The sequence below is a fragment of the Embiotoca jacksoni genome, unplaced genomic scaffold (assembly GCF_022577435.1).
Source record: "Embiotoca jacksoni isolate LCO1_2020_lvr unplaced genomic scaffold, fEmbJac1.0.p SCAF_15, whole genome shotgun sequence".
Taxonomy (NCBI): Eukaryota; Metazoa; Chordata; class Actinopteri; family Embiotocidae; genus Embiotoca; species Embiotoca jacksoni.
In genome coordinates, this window is record NW_027185285.1 from 14,567,536 (window position 1) to 14,595,067 (window position 27,532).

A 27,532-nucleotide genomic window follows, 5' to 3' on the forward strand; every position below is an offset into this window, starting at 1 on the left:
CGTTATCTGTATTCTCGAGTATTTCAGCAGAGCAGCACCAGTGTAACCACCCATTTACTGCTGAAATCATAACCACTCACCCTTTTGGCTTACAGCACTTTTAACCATCATGATGGGTATCACATCAAATGTATTTACCACAGACTTCATGTATATCTCTTGGGTGTAGTGTCTGACTTTGGGGATTGTATTAAATTGCAAAATTTTCATGTATTCTCCAATTTATAACCGTCACTCCCACTCACAGGCTGCCATTTTAATACTGCCAGCAGTAATGATGTAACTATTTTATAGACACTTGCTGCACTCTATAACATTAAAATCCCCCATTGCTCATTATTTAACCACCCCTATTTCTCTCCCTCATTCTTTCCATCTCTCTCTGTGTCTCTGTCTTTTTCTCTCCTCCCCTCCTCCATTGTTAACTCTTCCCTTCTCCCCTGTTTGGCCTTTCAGTGCAGCACCATTTGGCCAGTGTGCAGGAGAGGAAGATTAAGCATGAGAGCGATGGAGTGCAGTTTCCTTACCATGGTTAGAACATTAAACATTATACTGTGTACATGTATACATGCTCTACTTCCGCTCACACCACCCTCAACTTGTGTACATATCTCTCTGTTTGCACTTCCTGTGAGCTCTCAGAGCTCTCCTGCATTTTCCATCCGTTCTCTTCTCTTCTCTTCTCTTCTCTTCTCTTCTCTTCTCTTCTCTTCTCTTCTCTTCTCTTCTCTTCTCTTCTCTTCTCTTCTCTTCTCTTCTCTTCTCTTCTCTTCTCTTCTCTCCTCTCCTCTCCTCTCCTCTCCTCTCCTCTCCTCTCCTCTCCATCCCTCTCTCATGTCTTGTTCTCTGGCTGTGCTGATGCTGGGTGGGGTTGTGTTTCTACCAGATGTCTGCTGTTGTCCATTGTGGGTTCACCAAAGCCTTTTGGTTGCCCAGTAGCTCCATAACATCCACCGCCTGTCTGCCTCAAAGATGTTGTTGTAAATCTGTGAAAGAAATCAGCCATCTAGGAGGATAAAGATATCTCTAGTGCATTGAACACATCTCTGAATACTCTTATACTGATGTACACTCTGTTGTAAATGTGTAATTAAGTGCATTATCTTATCCACAAACCGGGTTGTTGTGACACCACATGAATACAAACAGAGTTTCCGAGGTGATGTGAATTTGTCAGCAGCGTTCAGCTAAGTGCTTTGGATGTTGTAATTTTGTTGTTGAGCCCAGAGAGAGAAAGCCAGCGATGAAAGACAGAGAGAAGGAGGAGGAGGAGGAGGGATGTGAATGAGGGTTTGTTGAGTAGCAGTGCTTCATCCAGCCGGTTGTTTAGACAGAGCTGTTGAGTGGCGTCCCACCTGCCGTAGGACTGACTCAACTGTCTCTGAAAGACAGCACCGGGAAAACAACATACGACCCAAACAAACACAACTAAAGGCATTCAGGTGTGTCATCAATGCACAAGGCTCCTTCTGTCTGCAAGACATGCTTACTCACTAACACGCACATTTACAAATGACACACACACAGACACACACATACACTTGCACAAAACTAAATTTATGCTCTTTTTCTGATTTACATTCACACACACATAAACACACTCCCCAATCTGGAGAGGAGCAGCGTTCCGGTCCAGATGGCGCCTCCATGTGTCTACAGCGAAGGGAGCTACTGGGTTACAGCAGACATCTGTTCTGGTGATGGTGGTGGTGGTGTTGGGAGTGAGAGATGAGGAGAGGAGAGGAGAGGAGAGGAGAGGAGAGGAGAGGAGAGGAGAGGAGAGGAGAGGGAGGAAGAGGAGGGACGGGGAGGGCCTCCGCCTCTGCCTGCTCCGGAGGTGATTCTCTACCTGAATGAAAAGCTCTGAGGCATAGCAGGTGATCATGTAATTCATCATTAAGTCCGCTGTCTCCTGCTCAGCTCTGCTCCGTGCGCTCCTTCTGCCTGCTTGCTTCTGCTGCTCAGTGGCGGGAAAACCCGCTATCCACTTCTCAGTCTGCAAGTGGGGTTGGATTTCCCATGTATTTGTGATATTGACAAAGATTCCAAACCAGTGATTTGGGGATAAAACTGTGATGTTCAGTTATGTTCCTCGCTTTGCCTGAAGCGCATCACCTTCGTGTTTATGAGTGCTAATGACGTGTGTGGTGGTCAGTTAATGAGGAACATAACTCTGGTAATATGCATTGTTGTTTCTTACCTGAATGAGGAGTGTGAACTCTTTTTTTCTCTGTTGTGTGTGTGTGTGTGTGTGTGTGTGTGTGTGTGTGTGTGTGTGTGTGTGTATGTATGTGTGTGTGTATGTATGTGTGTGTGTATGTATGTGTGTGTGTATGTGCGAGTGTGTGTGCTAGCGGACCAGTTCTGTGACAGTTAGGGGGTTTGTGTGGTCGCCAGCTTGTTAGCGTGGCAAGACTACAGGGTCATGGGAGCAATTGGCTGCCAGTCTGCTCGTGCAGTGTGCCAGGAGCAGGACACAGAAATAATGTAGAACAAACAACTGTGTATGTGTGTGTGTGTGTGTGTGTGTGTGTGTGTGTGGGTGTGTGCATCTAAACACACACACACACACACACACACACACACACACGCACACACACACAGATTAAGGGAGAGATCAGAGTAACTTCTGTTAGCTTTATCAGACAAAGCTTTCATTGGGCATCTGGGCCTCATTTGCTGCTCCTCACTGAGAAGCCACATCGTACCAGATATTTCAGCAAGACACCGACTAATTAGGGAATATCACAGAGACTAAAAACAATATGTATAATTTAAGGCTGTTCATGCATAATAAGATGGTTATAATTGAAGTTGGGATGTGGTGGCACGCAGTCAACCCTATATGAACCACAGAGGAACTGCTTCATTGAATCCACAGCATGTTGGTTCTCCGTTTGTCGGCTTTGAATAGTGTGATCAAGGAACCTAAATCCCAGTTATACATTTTAATGTGACCTTATGACCGAAGTTTGGGAGCTCACCAGTGACATTAGTGATCTTTTTTAAAAGAGCCCTGAGAGATATAGACGTTTATTCTCTAGCATGGTTCCAGCTCCATAAACACTGGCTCCTACAATTCCCATCATGCAACATGAAAGCATTTTTCATTAAACCTCCTAAATGCCCACTTGTTTCAAACCCCCACACCTCTACTTTGTAATGAAGGCTTTTTCAAATCTCAATCCAAACCAAGATAACCCTGATGACATCACCCTGACATCATCAAGGTTTGGAAACTGCTCACCCCTTGATCACAGTATACAGTTTTATACAGCTTTAGAATGCTACTGCTTGTGACGAGCGCAGTTTATAATTAATGCTTCAATACCAATACAATAATATAAATACAGTAAATGGAGCCTTTGTAGTGTACGGCATACATACAGTGCCCTCCAAAAATGTGTAACAGTGACAGTGGAGTTCAAAAGAGTGAAAAGTTTTTACCTCTAGGCATTTTGATTTGTTTTTTGAAGGATGGACGGACAAGTACACATAGATAGATAGATAGATAGATAGATAGATAGATAGATAGATAGATAGATAGATAGATAGATAGATAGATAGATAGATAGATAGATAAATCTAAGCTAGATATATAGACAGACAGACAGACAGCATACTAACAGAAGTGAAATATCATTACCAGATGGACAGCATCTTAGTTTTTGCCCCATAATTCTACCAGTAAATAAAATGTTTCCCAACCGTATTTACTGCATCCGCTCCTCCATCACATGACGTGCCGAGCTGAACACAACTGCTGGTGCCCACCTTTTTCTATACTTATCGGTGCCCGCACAGGCACAGCTGCACCCATGGTGCCCATGAGCATTGTGGGTAAATAGTGATAAAACATTTCCCAGTGTAGCTTTAAAAAAAAAAAAAAGCTTTTCAGAAATCTGCTCTGTTAGGCTTTATATACTCAGCTCATAAAATCTATTTCCACGTCTCTTTGGGCCATGTTGAAATTACCCACGTCTTTATTTGAGTGTGTTTGTTTTATATGTGTGAATATTGTGTCGTTTAGTAGTTTATGGGCCTTTTGCTCACCAGGGATGTTTATCACTGTATTCTTTCAACCAAATCTGAAGCAAACAACACATGAGCTCAGTATGTTGCAGTGAAAACTAATGAGGTCTATGTGTCCATGTTCATGTACTTTTGTATACTTCTGCTTCTTCATTATTCTCTGTTTTATGGATTTTTCTTTCCAGAGTTTTATTTCAGCGTATATTCAACATTGTGGTTCCCGGCAGAGGTCAGATACACCATTTGGCGCCGTTCCTCAAACCTTGAAAGTCTAAATTGTGCCTTTGGATTACCATACATCAAAATAAATTCCCTCAGCACCCACCACACAAGACCTTGATCACAGAAGAGAGCCTCTTTTATCTGTAGCTCTCACACTTTTGGCCATGTTTCTGGTCCACTGGTGAGCCAGGCCTATACTTAGTGTGTCCGTTTTTACCAAACTGAGGGATATTTCATGCAGCCGTTTAGCCTCAGCCGACATTTATAGACAGAGGGGGACACTTTAATATGTTTGTCTATGTGTGTCGGCCATGCCATCACCACTCCTCTCCTGCTTAACTTCTTCCATCTTTCCTACAGCAATACCATCTAGCCTTCACTGGCAGTTTGCCCGGTGCATGCCACCCAGCCTGAACAGATTGTGTCAGTGTGTGTGTGTGTGTGTGTGTGTGTGTGTGTGTGTGTGTGTGTGTGTGTGTGTGTGTTGTGTGTGAGAATTCAAGCACCTCTTTATGAAATACTATATGTCTTAAGGCAGCAACATAAAATACCTGACAGATATCCAGGAGGGCACTACATCAGAGGATCCAGTGATGTATGTTTTGGCGTGCTCTGATGCAGCTATATGTAGTTGCACGGCTCATGCTGGCAGTGGATTGAAAACACAGTCTGCCCCGCATATGAGGCCATCCAGGATCCCATTCACTCTAAAGAGGCATCCTGACAAGTGCAGTGAGTCGGCTGGTTGGCGTGTTTGTTGACTGTGCTGCTGGAGCCGGAGCTCTGAGATCGTTTTGGGATTAGTCACGTAGTTTGGGTCTCATTTGAATTGATTTCAGTGAGTAGGACCTTGCTGTGTTGTTCACACACTCAATGGTGACCATAGTTGGACCACAATTGCATTTCCCAGCTCTCCTCTGTCCTGACGCTGTGCCCTGGTCCTCCCGTACCCCCTCCCTCCCCCCAACCCCACCTCACCCTTTCTCCCCAGTCACCTCCCTTCACTCTGACCCCCTGCTGCTTCAAAACATGGCCTCTCACCGGACCCTGCCCTCAACCCCCTCTCCCCCCCCCCCCCAAACTGACAGACATGGTACAGCCCGCTGACTGTACGCAAACATAGAGTATTGGACAGACTGTGAGAACCCATTTGTATGTTAAGTCAGTCAAACAAATCAATGAATGAATCAATCGATCAATCCATTGATTTCAACCAATCATAATCATTTGATTCTTGTAATCAATTTTTTTTTTTTTTTTTTTTTTAAGTCTTGATAAATTTATATTTCTAATTTTTTTTTTTTTTGAGTAGAGTCAAAGTAAGAAAAGCAGCCATGTTTGATTAAAACCTCGTCTCTGTTCTGCCATTTTGTTGATCCCCTCTTTGCCAGGACTCTCGTCGCCTGGTTCTCTTAAGAAGCCGGGGAAATTCGATTTCAGCGCCCTGTCCTCCCAGACGAGGTCCCCCCGCATGGCGTTCACACCACCACCCAATGCCAATGCTGGCGGGAGTGAGACCAGGTGAGACCAACCCAGCTCCTGATCCCCCTGATCGCCCCCCACCTAAATCCCCTCCTCCCACCCCGTCCTCACCATCTCCTCCTACCCACTCCACACTTTTTCAGGGTCCCCAACCCTCCCCTGTGGTTTAGAGGTGGGAGCGTTGTCTCTGGGAGATGAGAGTGGCTGGGAATTAAAAGCTGGCAGGTACCTCTGTGGGTCTGTGGCTCCTCCTCTGACCTTGTAGGGTGCAGGTCATGTTGGTGATGTAGCTTCTGTGGGGTCAGGTGTGGTGTGTGGCTTCTCCGGGTCTGTTGGTGATGGTTGTGGATTTCTGTAGATTGCCCTCCTCCTCTTGTGATCAGGTGGTTGCTGCTGTGTCTCTTCTATAATATTACAGCTGTACTTCAGGTATGTAACATGGATGAAAGAAATGTGTTGAATCAATTGTCATTTTCTCTTTTACTCCCGGCTCTCTTGCCATGTTTTAGGACTCTTGGTTGCCAGAAACAACTACTGCCCCATCTGTAAATACTTATTTGAAAAAAAAAAAAAAAAAAAAAAAAAATATATATATATATATATATATATATATACGTATGTGTATTTTTTGTTTTGCTAATAACTATCAACAAAGACACAAAATACAAATCATTACGGAAAAGTAGGTCAAATATATTTTTCTATGATTCAGTTCACTAAACAGTATCATTAAACTTTGACATTTCATGAAATCTTTTGATGGAAAAAGTTGCAAATGACATTCATCATACTCATTGAACAATTTGTATTTGCAATTAAAGGGGCAATCCACCAATTTTACGTGTGAAGTTCAGTTTACTTATTACAAGGGATACTGTTTATCCTGTAAAAACGGTTCTACATGGTCTGCTATGGCTCTGAGGAGAGCAATTCACATAAATGATATAACTCATAATGATAATGATGCCATCAGTTTTATCTTAGCCCAGGCTTGAGTCTCAAGATATTTCAGCAGAAAGTTTACCTTACTAAAAACTAAAGGAGTGGGGTTCTACAGAGGTGCGCATTTAGGGAGGTGGTGAAGAGTTATGAAAGACACTATTGAATTGAATTATGGGACATGTAGGATCCAGACTTTCTTGAGCTTCTTGAAACTAAAAGTCAAAATATCTGCTTCTGCAGCTTTGATTTTGACCATTCTCTTTTAATAAGTCTCATGTGAGTCCCCCATATTTATTTACACTAAACTGCTGGACTACCCCCTTTAATTACTCCATAATTCTGGCAGCACCCAGGCAAAGTGGGCAAATTACACTGCCCCGTATGGCAGTTGCTTTGTGGTAATCTGATGAAATACAATTTAGTTTGTGACTATGGGAATATGCACCAGTAAAGCACAACATCGACTGATGTGATCAGGGCCTTTAAATAGGTCTCAGAGCCCCTGTATTAAATAAGGCCCCCCTGACAAAATCTAGTGGTAAGGTGATACTGATACGTTGTGATAACAATACTGAAATTGATTTGAGTTTAATCAGATCACCACAGAGCAAACTGAGGACCTTGTAATTTTCCAGAAGAGAAAAACTGTCAACATGACAGAGAGTATGAAGGAACAGCTCCACGGCGAAATATTTTTGCCAAATGACGCCCAAGTAGGTTGATCCAGTCGTGGGTCTTTACACCTTACTGTTTTTTTAATATTCTTTCCTGTCATTTATAGGTCTTTCAACATTCATGTTGACTCGGTTTTCTTTATAGTGTGGGAACTCCAGATTGAGCACGTCTTTATTCACACTGCCAGGGCTGCTGTGTGTACCAGCTGATTCTCCACAAGGCTCAAACAAACAAAAAAAAGCATCTCAGATATCAATCACAGCCAAAGGGGCTCCAAGTATGAATCATCACTCTCCTAATTGTATCACCACGGTGTTGAGTAAGAGACTTTCTCTCCCTTTTGGAAAGTCCACATTTGTGAATTCAGCCAGTGAAGGATCTCGCTGGAGGTAATTACCCGAGTGCTGTCGTTCTGTAGCTACATCAAAGCATGTTGAAGCCACCGAGCAGATGTGAGGCGATGAGGTTGACCGCTGAGTCATTAAACCTCCTCTGTGGTTGTAGACAGACCCCGTGCCTCTTGAGGTGTAGCTACAACAAATCCAGTCTCCACACACACACACACACACACACACACACACACACACGCACACGCACACACACGCACACGCACACACAAACTAACATACACACACATACACACAGTATACTGTACATGTTGACACTAACATGCACACATGTACAGAGTATCCCATCCGTGTTGTGGCGAGCAGTTGTTGTATAGTTGTGATTTGTTTCTTTTTACACATACTCTCCCAGCATGCACACTGGGACTCTTCCCATGTGAGTGTGAAAATGCTCACCACATCATCAGCATTGTTGTTGAGTGTGTGTGTGTGGTTTTGATAGAGGTTATCCCTCCAGCCACACTCAGCCATCCTGCCTCTGGTTCTTCACTTGGGAATGTGACTCCTTTTTTATGGCTAAAATATTTCACCACTGACCGAAGCATACTTCTCTAAAAGTTTTTATAATAATAAAATTGTCTAAAAGTAGTCATTAAGCAGTTTGAATATTTAAGGAAATGTAGGAATTCATGACTGAAATAAAGTACGAACAGTTTGATTAAATTGAATGAAAGGATAAAATGAGGAAAATAATAGTGAAAAGTTGGTGGAAATGGCTGGAAGTAAAGAAAATGAGTTTGAATGGTAAAAATAACAACTAAATGGTGAAAAAGCTACACGTAATTGATATCTGGTTAAAATGGTTAGCTTAATCAAATGGATTCATGTTACTATTGGTAGCTAAAAGTAATGGATGAAAGGTTTGACCATCCAGTTTCTGTCCTATTTAGTAGCACAAAACAGACCTTAACATTGACACTTTAACTGTATAAGAAATTACTCATATTAAATTTAAAATACATTTAAACATGTCGGGGTACCTGGGCTCTTCCGACCGGCCTGTGGAGGGACATGTGACGAAAAAAAAAAATTTAAAAAAAAGGATGGGAATCCCTGGTGGTAGAGGGAGATGAGAGGGAGGAGGGTTGCAGGGATTCCCCTCTGATTCGGACTCCCTCCCACCATCCCCAGCCCACCCCAACCCAACCCATCCCCATACTCCCTGCGTTTGGCCTTCACCCAGTCCCTAATGAGATTAGTATGGGACTATAGGAGCAGGGAGACGGCTTCACTTGGGAGCAGGCAGCCTGGCATGGGAGCGAGGTGCTGTTGGGCTCAGAGGCGTAGGCCCCAGTCTGGGGGGTAATGCAGCGGGTTTGGCACCCTCGTGAAGTACACTCACACATAATGTATAAGATGCAGGCACCGAAGCGTGTTGGCAGCCCGACGTGGGCAGCTGGGGAGTCTGGACGGGACGGGGTGGGTGTCAGACTGGCAGGGCTCAGAGGAGAACAGCCTTCTAATACAAATCAAGGAGATTTAGTAATGGATATAGGTCTGACAGAGAGGGCTTTGTGTTTGGTGTGGTAGGGCTCAACCAACTGCTCCCCTCTCACACCTCACACATATATTCAGCTCAGTTTGGTGCGACTTTCCCTCTTTTCCTTTCTTGTAAAGCAAAAACAGAAATGCTTTTTTTTTTTTTTTTTTTCAATATAAGCTTATTAGCCGCAGCAGGCTGATATATTTTGCATCTCCACACCTGTCATGCACGCACATGTATATTTGCAGATAAAAAGCCATTTAACAGAAAAACATCAACTCTGATTTAAAGTGTTCGTACAGATTAGTTCTGTCATCGAAACAAAATGTGTCAGATAAAAGAAAAAGAAAAAACGGCTTTACCATGTGAATGCCAAATTGCATCAACGCCAATGATTCACACCCTCAAAACAGCACACAGGCGTGCAGGCATTAAGACCGGCTAATTTAAGACAGTACTCAACGATCTCTTTGTGCTTTCGCTCTTCATGAGCTTTTTGGGATCTGATTTCGAAATCTAGAGCTCGTATCGACTGAATTTGTGCACATTCAGGTGTGTGTGTGTGCACTCAGAATTGTGTTGACTTGTTATGGAGTGTCTCTGAGTGTTCACATATGAATACAATGTGTGTAAATCTCCTCCATAAAGCTGTATAGGTTTAATGGAGTGATCATAAAACATGAGCAATGCCCATAATAGCTATTAACGTGAAATGAGCTTTTCTCGGGAACAACAACATTTGTTTCATTTTAAAAGCCAAATTAAAACTTTATGGCTTCCAGTTGTGATGGGGTTCTTGCTGTCATTCATCCGTGGCTTAATACATCTCTCCCATCTAAAGATCGTAAAGAGATCCAGAGGTTTTATGTCCGTCTCTCGCGCTCTCTGTCTTTCTCTACTTGTGTTCCTCTGATACAAGCATCTGTGTTTGCAGGGAGTCCCCGTGCTACAGCCTCGGCCCTGCACTTCCCGTCTCCCTCCATCATCCAGCAGTCGAGCCCCTACTTCACCCACCCAACCATCCGCTACCACCACCATCCTGGACAGGATCCCCTGAAGGAATTTGTGCAGTTTGTCTGTGCTGATGGCTCGGGGCAGGCCGGGGGACAGGTAAGGCTCACCTCTTGATACAGACACATGCAGATGTGCAACACACACTAGTGTCGGGGAGTACTGTATGAACAAGCAATTCTAAGAGACTGCATTTAGAAAGTAGAAACACAAAGTATGTTAGTGGAAAACTGTGATTATGGAAGTAAAGAATTGACCATGATAATAATTATTCTTTAAAATAATAATAATTTTTACAAGTAACTGAATGCCTAATTGTGACATTTTTCCACTATTGAAGACTTAATGTTACGTAACGTAAAATGTATAGCAATTTAAGATTTGTTCTATAAATAACATCTATCTGTTTTTCCAATCAACACATTAAAAATGTGGTTTGTGGTTTACAAATTGAGGAAATCTCAGAAAATCCTTCAGCTTTCCAGTCCAGTGGGTTTTTTGTCTTCGTGGGTCTCATTGACTGACAGAATATAACCTGATAAGACATCCTTGGATACTCAAAATTATTACATTCATGCTTAAACTTTTGTCTTGAATTATGGTTGAATTATGCACTTATAGTATGTCGCTTTGGATAAAAGCGTCAGCTAAATGAAATGTAATGTAATGTAATGTATGGTGCCTAAACTTGACCTAATCTAATTTACAAACCCTTATATCTTTTTCATTTTAGATTAGAAATTGAGCAACTTGGAGAGACGTGTGAATAATGATCACGCTCATTTTTTGGCTTAATTTATGAACACCTACACATACTCAACCATATGGGTATAGACAATTTTTTTTTTGTTGCAGCATTTCAATTTCAATATTAGCTATTTAAGCTGAGGTTAAATTTCAGTTATGTATTAAATTGTCATGTCTTCTTTTTTCTTCTGTATTCCACAAAAATCCGCAACAAAACCCACCTCACTGTACAAATCTGAAATCATGATACATATATATGATACTATATGTGATTAGTTTGAGTGAACAGTGCATGCTAAAAGCTGTGTCCACCCACATTACAGAGAAATACACCCAGAGCGACACTACTGCAACACACCAGACATTTGTTTATCTACAAATCTTTGTATTGTCTTGTCGATGTCATTTTGCCGTTTCCTATTTCAGACCCCCGACGTTCCCCACCTCCTCTTTTTATTTTTATTTTGCTCCACCCAACCCCTTAGAAGTTACAACCATCAGCACAAGAGTGAATCAGTCATGGCACACTTCAGTCCAGCATACCCGTCCTGTGTTGTGTCATCGTGTTTCTGTTCTCATCTCTAGCTGTTCCGATTTTAGTTGGAGTTTGGTTGTTTGGTGATGGTATCGTTGGTGGTGTTGTGCTTGTGTAGAAGACTATTCTCCCATGGTTTTGATTTCTTGCCATCTTCTGGACGAACCCAGTCAAATAATTTGCTCACTTCCTTCTTCCACACTTTCTCCACCCGACACGGACCACCCAGTGGAACCTCTCACCTCCAGCTCCAGCTCCCACTCCTATCAAACCCTGTGGTGACTATTATTTTTCACACCTCCATGAAAGATGCCGTCCACATACATCATTCCTTTGGTTGTTGTTTCCCACCCCCTCCTCCTCCTTCCACCATCGCTCCCCCTCTTCCCTCCGTCATGGATATTTTTTTGGACCTGGCCTCCCGAGCTGCGTCCTGTTTTCATTCCGTGTCTGCGGATTGTCGCATGTCGCCCTCCTGACCCTGTTTGTGTTGTCTGCAGCCAAACGGGAGCGGCCAGAGCAAAATGCCAGGCTCCTTCTTGCTGCCTCCACCTCCCCCAGTGGCCCGCCCAGTGCCCCTCCCCATGCCCGACTCTAAACCCAACAGCACGCCCCCTGACGGCGGACTCTCCTCGCCCGCATCTCCGTGTAAGTGACCCCGCAGAGACCGTTTTCAAAACCAAACCAAACCAAACACCAAAAAAAAACAAAAAAACAATCAGAAAACCCCAACCCTCTCCAGTGAAAAGACCCATGACATTGTTCTTCCTCCAACTTCGTGTCATCATTGTGTATCCAGCATTTCACGTCCCTCAACCCTTGGAAGGCTGCAGAAGCCTGCACAGAACAAACTGTGGAGCACGTTAAAGTAGATCAAGGCCACCAGAGGTTTGGTGAGAGCTGTCTGTCATTATGGACGTCTGTGGCACTCATCAGGGTTCTGTATTTGGCCCCCGTGAGTTCCTCTACATGTCGAGCCCATTCTGCGTTGGTCTGGTGTGGAAGCTGCATCACCAGCTCTTCTCCTTCTCAATCCTCCTTTCCTCCCCTGCTGGACTCATCAGCAAACCTTCTAAGAAAAAGTTTGATTATTAATTCAGTCTTACTTGCAAAGGGCACAAATTTAGGGCAGTTAATTTATATGGACTCCACAAACATTCCGGTAGAAATTGGGACACTGGTGGAACAATTTTACCCCAACGTTTTTTGGGTTTAGCTGATGTGAGATTTTTAGTGGGATTTTTTTTTTTGCTTGGTGATTTTTTTTTTTTAGAGCAAACAGGGTGTGAATTCAAGGTAAAGAAGCGATATCAGTCGTATTTCCTCAGATGTGATAGGAGGGGCACTGGATGGAGCACTTTTTTTTTGTTTGTTTGTTTGTTTGTTTTTTTAGCTCTCCTTCAAATTTAGTGTCTTCGTTCTACCCCCCAGTCAGCGTCTCAAAGTCTTCTATGTCTTATGTATGTTATTCCAATCCTTAGAAACACATGGATGTACTGTATCTTCTTTCCTGTCTCTCTCCTTCTTGCTCTTCCCTCTTCTCCTCCACACAAAATGCCTCACACATGCACAAGTCTGCACACTGCTTCCCCGAATCCCTCAGTGAGATTCAAATTCTGGAGTCCGTAGGGTTCCTCAAACTGCCCTAAATTTGTCAGAGACGTTGATGCCAGTGGGTTTTAAATGTCCCTGACTGATCCTCAGTGTCAGGATCCTGAGTTTATCAACTGAATTTAATCACTCAGGGAGATCTGAGTTTGCATAGCAGATTTTGGCGAACTTTTCCATGGGGTTTTAATGACCTCAATGATATATACTGGTACTTTCTGAATAAGTAAATGCATGTATCTGACTTTTTTTGGTATATTTTTGGGGTATATTTATTTGTCTAACAGCAATGATCCATTTGGTTTACTGGATGATATTTCATGTTAAAGTATGAGCCATGACAGTTTGGGAAATACACGTATTTGCTTTCAGGAAATTTTAAAGTTTTAAGAGAAGATCAGTACCACTCTCATGTCTGCACGAGAAATATGAAGCTTGAGCCAAAGACTTGAAACGAGGAAACAGCTAACCTGATTTATTAATTTTGTTTGTTTTAGTGGAGCTAAAAAAGAAAAACTGTGCGGCGGGTTCCTGAGAATTCTTGGCAGGGTGCAAACACTTCCAGAAGCCTTAATGTTTTTCACTTCAGTTTTTGTTAAGATAAAGCAAATTTAATTCGAATTTAAGTGAGATTTGGAAGTGCTGGTTGACAGACTTTGATAAGTTTGGACAGGGCCAGGCTTTCTGTCTTGGTCTTTATGCTAAGCTAAGCTAACAGGCTGCTGGCACCAGAGTCGTATCCAGTGTACAGACTTTAGACTGTCTATTCATCTAGCTTTCATTAAATAAGTGAGCAAGTTTTTTTTCAAATTGTCGAACTACTCCTCTGAGATTCTGCAGGAGGTTGCAGCGCGGGTTATTCTAGTGTGCGCTGACGTCCTCTGTTGTTCTTCTTCTGTTTCTGTAGCATACTCCACGCCAGGCGCCACAGCTCCCAACAGGTTTGTCGGCATCGGATCACGGGACAACAACTTTCTGAACATCCCGCAGCAGACACAGGTAGGAGGTCGGGGACACACCGACAGTCTGTCTCACTGTGTCGTAAAAGTAAGCAGGCGACTCGTCTGTTTTGACTGCGATTACTGGTCAAACTCAAGGAACGTATTAACTGTGTGGATGCACGCCAAAATATTTCTTATTCCCTCACTCCCTGAAATCTGCTTCTGGGTCTCCTCCGTCTCTCCTCTCACACCATCCCACAGCACCATCAATGTGTGCATTTGTACATCGTTATTTTACTGTACGTGTGTGGTTAACCATATGTGCTCAACTGTTTATTTGGCACATATGGAGCGTACCCTTCAGGCAGCAGGCCTTCTTCCCTCGCTGCCTTTTTCTCTCCTTCTCCTTGCTACCTTTCCTTTCTCCGTTCTTACCGCCTTTTCTACTTCCCATTTTCCCTCTTTTTAGCTTCGTCGTGCTCCGCTCTCCTCCCTCGTATTCATTTTCTCGGCCTTTGACTTTGACTTTCTCCCTCTTTCACCTTCTTCCTTCCTTCCCTTCGCCACACTGAGCCTCGTTCATGTGCCTCCTCCATTACCACTAGTACTTTTCTCATTAGTGTCCAACCACACCCACCTGGAGCCAGCTCAGCTCTGCTCCTCGACACATGGAAACCATCTGAAACTGCTGTGCTGATCCCCTCCCTTGTTTCTCAGCCCTCCATTCTCTCACTTTTTCTCCCTTTCCATTTCTGCCTCTCTGCTCGTTATAATCCACTCTGTTCTCTCTCGCCTCATTTTCTTTATCTCCTTTTTGCTCAGCGACTTTTCACAGTCAGTTTTTCTTCCCATTCCTTTTTGTTTACTTCAATAACTTGCCTTATCTGAGTTATTTCTTATTTCCAAGAAGGCCAAAGGTATGTGGTCACACTAACATCGCATACATACTGTATTAGATTGTAAAGAAATTCTAAAAACCATGGGCATTAATCTGCTGCTGTAACAGCCTCAACTCTTCAGCCAGGAGCCCATTATAGTGAGTTTTTAGCCAATAAAGGCTGACTCGCTGCCGGGGTTCCCCTCCATCCCAATTTAAGTTCTTTCACTTTTAAACCATTTATTTATGATCACAATCTTCGCCACACAGTTGTTGTTGTTGTTGTTGTTGTTGTCGTCTGAAATAATATTTTATGGATTTACTTTCATTGGAAGCAAGGGGACAAACCCAAACCATAAAAAAACAGCCCCTGGACAAAAGTAAACACAAGTATAAGGACAGAGGTAACCACATACTTTTGGCCGTGAAAGTGTATTTTCCCACAAAGCTCTGTTCTGTACTGAGTGAGACAAAAGTGCCAGAGCCAAAACGCACAGCATCAACTGTGTACATGTGTCTCTGCAATGAGACAGAAAGATGAATAATCCACTGAAAAACTAAAAGATCGCTCACAAGACAAAGACCTTGTCAAAAGTGTGTATGTGGTGACTGTAGGAACGCTCACTCTGGTAGCTGTGGGCTTCTTCCGCCCTCTAGTGGCCAATGTTGGGTGCTGCTGCCAAGAGAAACAAGATACCAACAGGGCAGGGGAAGAGAGGGAAAGAGGGGAGCAGAGCAACAGAGTTTCGGCCCTTATAGAAGTCACGTCCCTGCCGTCTCGTTACCCCCGGCAACCAGACATGATGTCATAGCCAGTTGATCTTGAATTTGAGAAGGGCTTGCTCGAGAGGGGGGCAGGAAAGAAAAGAGGGTGGTCACTGTCTGCTGCCAAGGATTTAGTGGGAGTGTTCACGGGAGATAGATGGATTGTGCTTGTTTGTAAGAGCATACACAGAAGGAGAGAGAGGCAGAGTAAGGGACAAGTTACAATGCCCAAGGCCTGCTGGGACAGTGCCCAAGGGAGAAGGGTAGCTGAGAAGGGCAGGAGGCAGGAGGGTGGGGGGTATTCATGCGACCTGTTAGAGTCAAACAAAACAAAAGGCTGCTTCCCTGGAGGCTCCGAGTAGTTTCCAAGGTTTGACTTCTAGAATGTTGGCGCACCAGCCGACGGTGCCAGATCCTGCAGGCCAAGCAGGGCAGCCAAAAACAGCGGCGCTGACCCATTTCTGCTCCCTGCTCACGCTGAGTCGGACAAACCCGACGTGAAGATGGCGCAAGAGACAAGGAGCGCCAGACTGCTATCCCCCTGCTGCTGCCTGGCCATTAGGAGCCATTCACTGTTTGGCCAAATTCAAGACGTACTGTACTTCTCTCAGAGATGGACAGACTTGATGGTAATAGCTGGGCTGGTGGCCCGGATGATTGTTCTGTCACTCACTGTGTTTAAGAGCTGGAGGAACCTCGAGAGGCCAAAAGTGAACAGAGTGTTCAGAAACATGTCCAGAGACAGTTTACAGTACAGAGACATCTGTCATAGAGATGTCCTCTTTGCCACATGCATATTTCAAGCCATCCTAGCAGTGTGCCGATAGCAGGGTCAGTAGGTCACCTGGTCCAGACCGAAGTATCACTGTATCTGTGTAATAGATTACCACAGACAGACAGACAGACATTCATAATTTATCTCTGATAGATGATGGAGGTGAAAGGATGAATTCTTCCTCTCGAACACCACCAGGAGTTGAATATTTGACTTCTGATAAAGGGGCGATGCCTGCGAATTAGTTCAGGCAGTCAACTTGAGCTGCTCCGTTCTGCATCATGCGACATACCTCATACGCACTAATCATCCAACACACACCCTCCGAATTTGGTGGTCTATTCAAACTGAGAAATTTCCCAGTAAACATGTTGGAATTGACTTAAAGTACAGCCTTACAGAGCTGCTTGTGTGTATGTTTAAACTTAGTTTCTGAGAGATTGTGTTCCTCCAGTCCGTTTGGTATTGTGGGTCTTTGGCCACAGTTGCTAGAAGCTGGTCTGGGAGCAACTCAGAACTGTCAAAGTTTAACAAAGTTTAAATCGCTTTGTTATTGCAGCTGTAAACAAAGTTACAGAAGTGCCCCTTGAGGGTCAGGTTAACTTCTCCATTAATATTTTATGACCCCTGACATTTTATGAAAGAACCAGATGTTTCTAACACAGTGGTTCATGTTTTGTACTGATGATTCAGCCACAAGAGTTTCATGTGCATCCAAACTTTGAGTAACATGTGGGTCATGAAGGTCTTTAAAGTCACCAAGTTGAAAGTTGACTGTTTAATTCTGTTCCGATCTCATCCCCTTTTCACCTCTTTTTTTCTTTTTCAGTCTTGGTTCCTCTGACAAGATCTGTGTGCAAACCAGCAACTAGAATTCTTTCTTTACAATCGGAAATAGAAAAACAGAAAAAAAAAAACAGAAACAGCCCGCGGGATAATGAATTGTCCACCAACCAACCCACCGACTGGCCCTGACAGTACATCTCACCTGATACGAAATATAACCAAGCAACAGCAGCATGACGCTTTTAGTGGAACTCTGGACTTATTTACGCAGTCAGAGGGAGGACCGGTTTCAAGCAAAGATGGATAGATGGAAAGATGAATGGACGAACAAGAGGATGCCAGGATGAGAGAAGGGAGTAGAGGGGACAGCAGCGAGCAGGCATCTTCTCCTCAAAACACCGAACCAGCACAGCAGCAACGCAGGAGGAACCTGAGGACGGAAAAGCAGTCGACTTCTCCTACTTCATAAGGATTGTGTAACGAATGGCTAAGAAAATCAACTTTCCAGCAAATGCAGATTCGAGCTACAAAAAGCTTCACCCAAAATGAATCCACAGCCTGATTAAATAATTAGGTTTCCCGTGAAAGCTGCAGTCATCACCTAAAAAAAGAAATTCCAATTTACCAATGTTTCTATCCCTCTGAATGACCATTGACTCCCCCTTTCACCCTACTACTAACTAGAGAGAGACCATGCCAAAACATATCCTAAGGGTTGCACTACAAGCTGAATCAGTTAACACTAATCTTAACGATGTGCACTATTTACCTACAAGGCATGGGAGGTAAACCAGACTTGCCTATCAAAGTTTTAAAGAGGAAACAAATCAAGGTACAGGAAGCCTTCTCGTGTCCTCGACCCCCATCGTTCAGTTCGACCAATCATTGGCCTCCGCTCATTCTCACGTCCCCCCCCCTCCCCCCCACCGCACACACACGCAGTCTGTGCCACGGCCACAGCATGTATGAAAACACACACACACACACACACACACACATTTGCCCAGTCTCACCATTAAGATTGTAGTACTTCTAAGTGGTGGTGTCGTGTTATTATCTTTTCATTTCATACAGCCCAGTGAACTCTCTCTGCCTTGATTAGATATCCACACATCACACACACACACTGAAAATGTCAGTGTGAGTATATCATTACTGACAGATATAGACAGCAGCTATCGGTTCCCCATTTGCCCTCTTTGTAAATGTAGATGAATGATTTTACTATCTCTTGTGTATTCTCTTATTTGAATTTATTCCTTTTGGATTTGTACTATTTTATAATTGTTTTGTATTTGAATGACAGCACCTTAAAGAGAAACACAGTAAGATGCGGTATGTTGAAGCGGTGTAGACAGGGTGGGTAGCTAACCCAGATCAAGTAATGCTGGCAAAAGCTTACAAGGAAAAGTTTGACTTTTTGGAAATATGCTTCTTTGACTTTTTTTTTTTTTTTTTTTTAACTAAGAGTTAGATGAGGAGACTGATGCCACTCACATGTGAGTACAGTAAGCGTGAAGCTATAGCGATCACCTGGTTAGCTTCGCATTGGTTTGCAGAGGAAGTAACACTCCTCTGCTGATGACAATCATGTTGTGTATTGTTTGTTTCATTCAAAAAAGTACTAAGGTGTAACTTCACTATTTTAGAGTTTGGGACCTGAAAACTGGTCCCTTGTTGAGCTTTAGTGGGCATTCGGATTACAACCAGCTCTGCGTTATAGCCAAATAATGCAAGGGTGGCAAACATATTTGATTGGCCACCTTCCTGGATGACATTGTGTTCCATAAAAAGTTAAAATTTTGGCAGGACGACCCTGCGTTTTATGTTTTGCCAATATCCTGCGTGTAGACCTGGCTGTGTCATCTGCCTGACTCTAATGAACAAAGAGGCTGCAGAATGTGGCCCTTGTTGCCTTTTAACGGAGCCGGGAACCATTTCCTGGTTTCCAATCTTTAAGCTAAACTAATCCAACTATCTGCGAGCTGTAGCTTCATACTAATGGACAAATATTTGAGTGGTATTAATCGTCTCATCTCGTAAACAAACAAGCATATCATCCAAAAAGTGGTTTTCTATTGACATGGTTCTCAGTGCCAGATAAGCCTCGACGGAGGGACAACACAGTGCAGGGTTTGGACAATCACAGGAAGCGTATTTTTCTGGGAACTGACCTGCTGAGCCGTAGAAGTCAGAAAGAAGCTAAAAAGGAAAAGAGGAGCAGCATCTACTAGATCCAGGTACAGCTGGTGGTCGTGGTAAATATATGATTGATAGAAAACAGAGCCAAGGAGGGAAGGTTGCTGAAGACGGGACCCAGAGTAAAAGAGAGAGGAGCTCTTCTTTGTGTCTCCCTAAAGTTTACCCTGTTGTTTACACTCCCAGACGGGCCGCTGCTCCAAGAGCAGAGGGGGCCACACTGCGGAGCAAAATGAATATGTGACATATCTGGCTGTTTTTGGAGCGAGGGGACGAGGGCCTCTAAGGCTAGCTAGTAGGAGGATCACACATGTGCCCGTTTTGTGTCGGTGCACAGGATCAGGTAAAGGGTTTCGGTTGCTATGGTAATCCCCCAACACTCTCGCGCGCGCGCGCGCGCGCACACACACACACACACACACACACACACACACACACACACACACACACACACACACACACACACACACACACACACACACCAGCACTCCCCCTAACTATTGTGAAAGAAAGAGCCCTTATAGATCAAAAAAACTGCACTAATACAATCATGCCAGCCAACCTTGTGAGTCTCTTTTTTGTAAACATTACAGTAGATTGTCCACCATTGAGTATTTAAATCATCGGATGTATTACTGGGATGGAAACACACTTGTAGAGCACAGACAGCCACTTCCTAAAACACACTTCTGAAGACCACTCACTCAACAAATCCCCTGTGCCCGACTGAATTCAAAGGGAAGTCTTAAAAAATAGACAATCTGAGGAGGCCTTTATGCTTTTAATCATTTTATATGTACTATTATATAAATTATCCCACACACGTTCAGCCTGATTCAGTAATCTCCGACTAAAAGTTGAATTCAGAACACTCATCCAACCTCACAAAATAACTGGACTGCCTGGCCATGTTCTTCACTGCAGGGAAACGCTACATAGTTGGCCAACCGACTGGCGACCATCTCATCAGCTTCGTAGAGAGAACTAGCTCCACTGAGTAAGACGTTAACGATGGCTACGGTGATTTCTTTTCTAATCTATGGAAGTGCCTCTGTATTCCCATTATGCAATTTGTCAAACATGAATTCAGGTTCTTTTTCTCACATATAAGCTATAGTAAATGGTGAAAATTTTATGTCAGGAGGGGGGGAGAAAAAACGGTGACAGCTCACTAGATAATCGCAAGCATCTTTATATATAATACACATATATATTTATAGATATATACTTTTTTTTTATTTGCAAGATAAGCTCTGTGGCAGTCTAGTTATTTTTTGAAGCATGGCGTACATCGCACAGTCATAGGATGCATCTAAAAAAAAAAATAAAAAAAAACCCGCTGATTTGAGCTAAAGTACCAGTCTCTTAAACCCATATTCGCATTAAATGACATAAAGAAAAAGGAAACCCATTGCAAACACAACAATAGATACATAGACAACAAGTGATGTTGATGTAGTTGAGGTTAAAAAAAAAAAAAAAAAAAGCGCAGATTAGGTTTTGTTGTTTTCTTTCTTGTTTTGGTGGGAAGTATTGTTCTTGAAACTAAATGATGTATGTTGATTGAGCCATGTGCAATGCCTTGGTAGAGGAATTGTGTTTGTTTGTTAGCGATTGTTTGAGGGTGTCACGCGAAAAAGAGGGAAAACCCTCTTAAGGTTTTTTTTTCTTTGTTTTCAAGTCCACATGCTCCGGGACTCTAAATACGAGGGCGGCAAGAAAAAAAAATCCCAGTCTTTGTAAGTAAGTTTGGGGAAATTGTTTTTAATTTCCTTTTTTTTTTTCTTCCTTTTATCACTTTTTTATGAAAAAAAAAAAAAAAATTCATTTCTATTGGTTTGTTTTCAAAATGTGGGAGGGCTGAAGGAACAATTTTGCAACTCATAAAATATATATCACTATGAAAACTGGTGCTTTCGTAAAGAATAAAGTACGTTCAGTCTCTATTATACATAAATAATAATAAACAAAATTAAGTGTTATCATAAAAGCAAATTTTAGGAAAACATGCATTATTCTATTTCTCTTTTTGTATTTACCGAGGGGAGGGAGGGGTTCGTTGTATGAAAAGGTTGTTGTGACAAAAGGCATTTTTCCTCCCCAACCTTTACGCCACAGCAGAACAAAAAATATCTGGTAAAATCCACATTTTTCCCACCAGACTTATTCATATTGTATCCAACACAACAACAAGTGATCCTTAAATGGGACAAAGACAAGATCTTCCCCAATTCTGGGAGATGCACAAGTACGGATTCCCTTTTTAAAAGGAAAACAACAAAAAATCAGGAATGATGATCTCCTAAGAGGGAATTGGCCGCATCTGTTTGGTTAGACGGGTGCTGTGATCAATTCAGTAACGTGAACCCCTCACCCCCCCCCCCCTCCACACCACACACACACACACACACACACACACACACACACACACACACACACACTATCCCGAGTCTCCCCCCACCCCCCGCCCCATCTACCCGCTGTAAATGATTATAAATATTTGTTTGGTGATGTAGTGTTATAGACTCAGAGCATCTTTAAAGGTTGTCCCTAAAAAGTGCCTTTTGTTCACAGATTCCATCTTGTAATCCTGAGTGCCCATCTCAAAAGAAAAAAAAAGTCCCCTCCTTCATACTTCTATATCTTTCTCTTCCTCTTCTTCGAGCTTTTTAAAGCAGTATACATAGTACTAAAGGAAATTGGTGTGATTTAGTTCCTCTTTTTATTGTTGAATAATTAAGAAAAGCTGAAAAAAAGTCAAAAAAAAAAAAAAAAAAAAAGATATTTTCTGTCTTGCTTCTCTTCCTCTGTATCTTGTCGTCTGTCTATCTTGGACACTGGAGTAGTCTGTAGCCGCGTAACCTTCTCCCTCCCCTCCCCTCCCCTCCCCTCCCCTCCCCCTCCCCCTCCTTTTGTCCTTTTCTCTGAACGGTGGGGTTTAAAAAAAAAAACACAAAAAAAAAAAAAAAAAAAAGAATACGCAAAGATTTTTTTTTTTTGTCTGAGCAGAATGCAGTTAGCTCACATGTTATTCTTGTCTGTACGCTTCACATTGTATTACCATACCCATCTTCTTCAGCTTCTCCATTCAACAGCTAATGTAAGTGAACAAGTTACACCACGGGGCTCTGGGCTGTGCTGAGGACGGGGGGCACAGAGCGGGGTTTTCGCCTCTGGGAGCAGCTGGGGGACAAATCGATCCGGGTGGAGGGATCAGAGCACTCACGGGCACGACTGGTTTTTGGGCGTTGGAGAGGGCGACGACCGGCAGGACTGCTAGTGTAGGCAGGTTTGTTTGTAATCCTTGTTTCTATTTATTTTTTTTTTATAATTGAATTTGGATTTTGCTTTTTGATTATTTTGTCATTGTTACTGCATACCTTAGGCAGCAGTAAAGATGCTGCGTTGAGACCTTCAATTATGCACCTTTCTAGGGGTTGAATGAGACCAGCTATTTAAAAAAATGAAAAAACGAAACTGAAAAATAACTCAAAGCACCTTAACAGCGGAACGGTTCCACAGCACGGAGACTGAGAGGCTCAGATTTAGCACAGTCATTACAAATTGTTGTACTGATTCGCCGCCACTGACCAAAGTGATATGGTTCAAAAACCTGTAGATGGTGACGTGTTGGAGTAAAAGCACCCTGAAGTTCCACCAGCAAAATTGAGCGATTACAGAAAAAGTAGATTTGTATGCAACATTTTATTTACCTGCATCAAGCAAAATGAAGCCAGCAGCAGTATTATCAATCAAGCCTTGACAAGTAAAAGCGCCACAGCTGAGAAGCCATATCAGAGACGAACAGGTCGCACTGAGCAGAGTGTGTATATGTATGTGTGTGTGTGTGTGTGTGTGCTTTTGTTGAGGGAGGGTGTCTGCAGTATCTGCCTCTGCACTGTTTGAAGAGCCCAGTCCGACCCTGTGGCTGAACCGTCCGCCTTTTTTTTTTTCTTCTTCTTCCTTGGTTTGTTGCTAACACGTTTTGTAGGACGCTGGGCCGTGTTTAATGACTTAGTGACTGAGCCCCCCCCCACCCCCTGGCCGGCCAGACCCCTCGCCTCTGGCCCGCGACCCCGCCCGCCCGCCACGAGTGCCCCGCCACCCTCCCCCTTCCTCTTCCTCCTCCTCCTCCTCCCTGTCACAGCAGTGTCCCATCCTCAGACACACTTCCCAGAGCCCATGGTGAAATGCATGTGTTAATTACAGTTTCTTTTCCATAATAATAATTAAAAAAAAAACAGTTTGAAAAGAGCAACACCTTTACTTGATTGAATAAAAGGATGTTCTTGACTGTATCCTGTCGGCTGTGATTATTACTGTCCTTTTCAGTGGTGCGAGTTGCTCGGGTGGAAGAAGAAGAACTACGCGGATCGTTTGCTTTGGTAAAAAAAACAAACACAACTCTGTAACACGTCACAGCGTGTAAAGCACCCGCCAGTCCACTACAGGATACCGTGTCAGTGTCACGTTTTGCCTCGCCTAAGCGTGAACCGAAAGGTGCCTTATGTTTAGTCACCTAAATCCAAGTGGTCAGGTTTAGGGTTAAAAAAAAAAAAAAAAAAAAAAAAAAAGTACTTGGTTATCACTCACTTAGGTGAGGAAAAGACTGGCTATGGTTAAAATAAGTAACTTTACAGAAGAAATGTTATGTACATCACTAATCATGTTATGTAAATTAAAAACGTGACATTATGTAAAGACCTTACTTACAAACTCATGTTGCTTTCTGACATACTTAAACCCGGCCTACCTCACTACTTGGACTAGATCACTTGTTTATACTTTGCCACATCAACCCTTGTAAAATATGCGTGACTACACATTATTCTCCACTGGACTGACAGGTTTATTATCCCCACTGGACTGACGGGTGTATTATCCCCACTGGACTGACGGGTGTATTATCCCCACTTTGGCATCACATCAGGCTGAAAAATGCCAAGACCACAGTGTAAAAACACTTTATTACAAGTCAAAGTCCTGAATTTAAAGTTGATGTACAGAAAAGCCATATTTCCTCAATTATTTACAATTTATGACATACTTCTAAATGTCTGAACTAAAGGTTGCAATTCACATCCCGAACCGCCAGGCTCATCCCGATCACGTCGGTCAGGCTCAGATGAAACGCGGCGGACGCTTTCATGAAAATAAGTTTCAGCGAGACAACCTGTATTTATATTCACTAAACAGTTATTTTATAGCTACGTGTTCATTTTGCACGTAAAATCCCTCCTTATTCCTCTTCAGTTCAGCTGCACTTGGCAAATTCATGCAGAATATTTCTTCTATTGCTTACACGGAGGACGTCGTTTGAGTGGGTGGTCCTTCAGTGTGGTCCAGGACGGGTTTGAATTCACACTGCTAAAGATAATGCGGCTAAATGTGTCCTGGACCCCCTCTGAATTTGATCTGAGCAGATTGGATCTCAAAGCATCTTGAGTGCATCATGGGTGTGTTCACACCTGAGCTGTCCACTTGTCATCACATCACCCAGGACGCAGATCTGAACCGGCTCTTTGAGAAGAACAACAAGCACAGCCAATCATCTGTTAATACCATCCCTTTGGGGCTCCAGAGTGCAGGTTTTCTGCCTCATGAGATTTGGACAATGGCTCGCCTTTCAGCACCACAATGACCTGAAAGAAACAGCCAAGACAACACTGAAATGGCTTCGGGACGAGACTCTTAATTGCCTGTGCGTCCCCATTTCCATGCCACCATACCGTAGCATATTAGTGTGCCAGAAAAAGATTTAGTATATTCCAATAAAAAAGTATGTTACAACGTAGGATGCCTTAATGTACCAGGATGTTCTACTACATCCGGTCCCTATCTTTGCAGTATGCAGGCCAGCATGCTACTCCGGCTGTTCTGACCCACAACCCTTTGTGGGCGGAAGATGCATCACATCGCATGAGAACAGTTGGTGGCGCTAATGCTCCGCCTACCAGAGGAAGAAGGAGAAGAAGAAGAGTCATTAAAAGGAAATCGCATCCTTTTTCTGTTTACTACAAACGTGGCGGTATGGGTCGCAACGGATATGTCAAAGTGGGTCAAAGTTAAAGATGCATTTTTTTTTTTTTTTTTTTTTATGAAGTACCATGTCCTCATTGTAAACGTACTACATGCTGCCGTAAATACATTTTAAGAGTAGCTGTAGTACGGACTAAAAGTAAAAAATAAATAGTATGCGATTCGGAACGCAGGGTAAGTATGTTCCAATAAATAGCATGTTAAATGTAGGATGCAAAAAGTACCAGGATGTCCTTCCACATCTGGTCCTATTTTACAATCTGCAGGTCAGCATGCAACGCCGGCTGTTCTGACCCACAATCCTCCGTGCGGTGGACGATCCGTCACACCGGCTGAGCTGCTGAGAGTTGGTGACACTAATGTTCCGCCCAGTTGCAACTCGCAAAAGGAAATAGGAGGAGAAGAAAACTCGTTAAAAAGGAAGTGCACTTGTTCCAAATCGGATCCTTTTTTTTCTTTTTTTTTTACTCCAGATGTTGCGCTAAGGATGGCGACGGATGTGACCGAGCGGGTCAAAGTTCAAGGCGGATTTTTATGATGAAGTAGTATGTCCCAGTTGTAAACATACTTCGTAAGGGTAGCTGCAGTACGGACTAAAAATACAAGAGATAGTATGATTCAGGATATCTTTACAGGTAAGAGTCGAAACAGAGCGACCTGAAGGTGGCAGTTCACAAACGCTCCTTTTTAAGAGTTTGCCAAGAATAATTGCGAAACTGCACAAATCCGAGTGAGCAGAGCTGGTTGACTCAAGAAGAATCAAAGCTGTAACCGCTGTCAAAGGACTCAGTTAGGACGTCTGAATAATGTCATTTATTTTAAATAGATTCGCTAAAAAAAAAAAAAGGCAATTTTATCAATCAGAAATTAAATTTACAAAACAAGTGCACTAAGTGAAATGGTCTGAATACTTTCTGAAGCCACTCAGAGAAAACCCGTGGTAAAACATTTGTATCGGGAGGTGGATTGGGTTTATTGTCCCATGTAAGCTTGTTATCGATGCAGAATAAATGTTCTAACCTCGGGCCTGTAGTTCATCTCCACCTGTGCTTGTTGTCGGCATCAAACCAGTTCTGGTTCACTCCCATCGATGCATTAAACAGGTTTTCAGTTGAAGGCATTGATAAACTCACCCTCGTGCCATCTTTACGTCTTCTTGGGATGAAACTGCTGCACATCCGGCTATTTCCACTTTTTGGTTACTTTTACTTTTTAAACCCTTAGGCTTAAATTGGACTCGTTTATTGGTGGATTTTTGTCTTCATGTGAGACGTGCACGTCGGGTAACGGGAGTAAATGTTTTTTTTGGTTGTTTTTTTTACCTGTAATGGAAGTAGGTGCTCCTTTTATCCACAGCGAGATGGACTGCGCTGGGGTCCGGATCAATCCAACAGAAGGCCCCAGCTGACCGGGGAAGTGGGAGTTGTACATTGACAGTGAGATTCATGACACTAAAAAGGCACAAAGAGTCAGAGGCCTGAAAGACTGCTGATATTTAATGTAGCACAGCATAGTCTAAGATCATGTTGATGCTGTAGGACAGCCATCAGTACAAACTGCCTTCACACACACAGGAGGAGACTGCAGTTTGTTTGTTTTTTCTTCAACAGTTACTCTTTGTTCATGGACCCACATTAAGCTGACCTATTCAGCACAAATAAACAGTTGCCACACGTGTCCACCTCACACGTCCCGGGCCCTGCTCTCCTTGTGTGGATGATTCAGGCGTTCTGATTGGATGATCATTTTTTTCGACTTTTGGATTCTTCAAAAGCAGGAAGTGTGTGTGTCCGTAAATCCAAACCTGCAAAGGTGAAAGCTTACCGACATTTAGCTGGATCATAAATTTAGGCTCAATCCCAGTTGTGAAAGTCGGTTAGCTGGAGACGCAATGAGATCAAATCGTCATCAAGATCTGTTCATATACGTATCTTGATTACAAATACGTACGCATGATAAAATATGAATCTTAATACTGTGAGCAAAAACAGAAAGTCAATTCAAAG

At 43.1% G+C, this 27,532-nt stretch overlaps 1 protein-coding gene across 1 annotated transcript in view; it reads left to right on the forward strand.

The window, feature by feature from the left end:
* Positions 1 to 23,785, forward strand: part of nfixb (nuclear factor I/Xb) — a 126,791-nt gene extending 103,006 nt beyond the window's left edge. Inside the window, 7 exon segments of the mRNA XM_069149830.1 lie at positions 457 to 531; positions 5,646 to 5,737; positions 5,739 to 5,775; positions 10,178 to 10,353; positions 12,037 to 12,184; positions 14,052 to 14,143; positions 17,332 to 23,785. Of these exon segments, the coding sequence (XP_069005931.1) occupies positions 457 to 531; positions 5,646 to 5,737; positions 5,739 to 5,775; positions 10,178 to 10,353; positions 12,037 to 12,184; positions 14,052 to 14,143; positions 17,332 to 17,346 (635 nt within the window). The 3' untranslated portion in view covers positions 17,347 to 23,785.
* Positions 23,786 to 27,532: the final 3,747 nt, after the last annotated feature.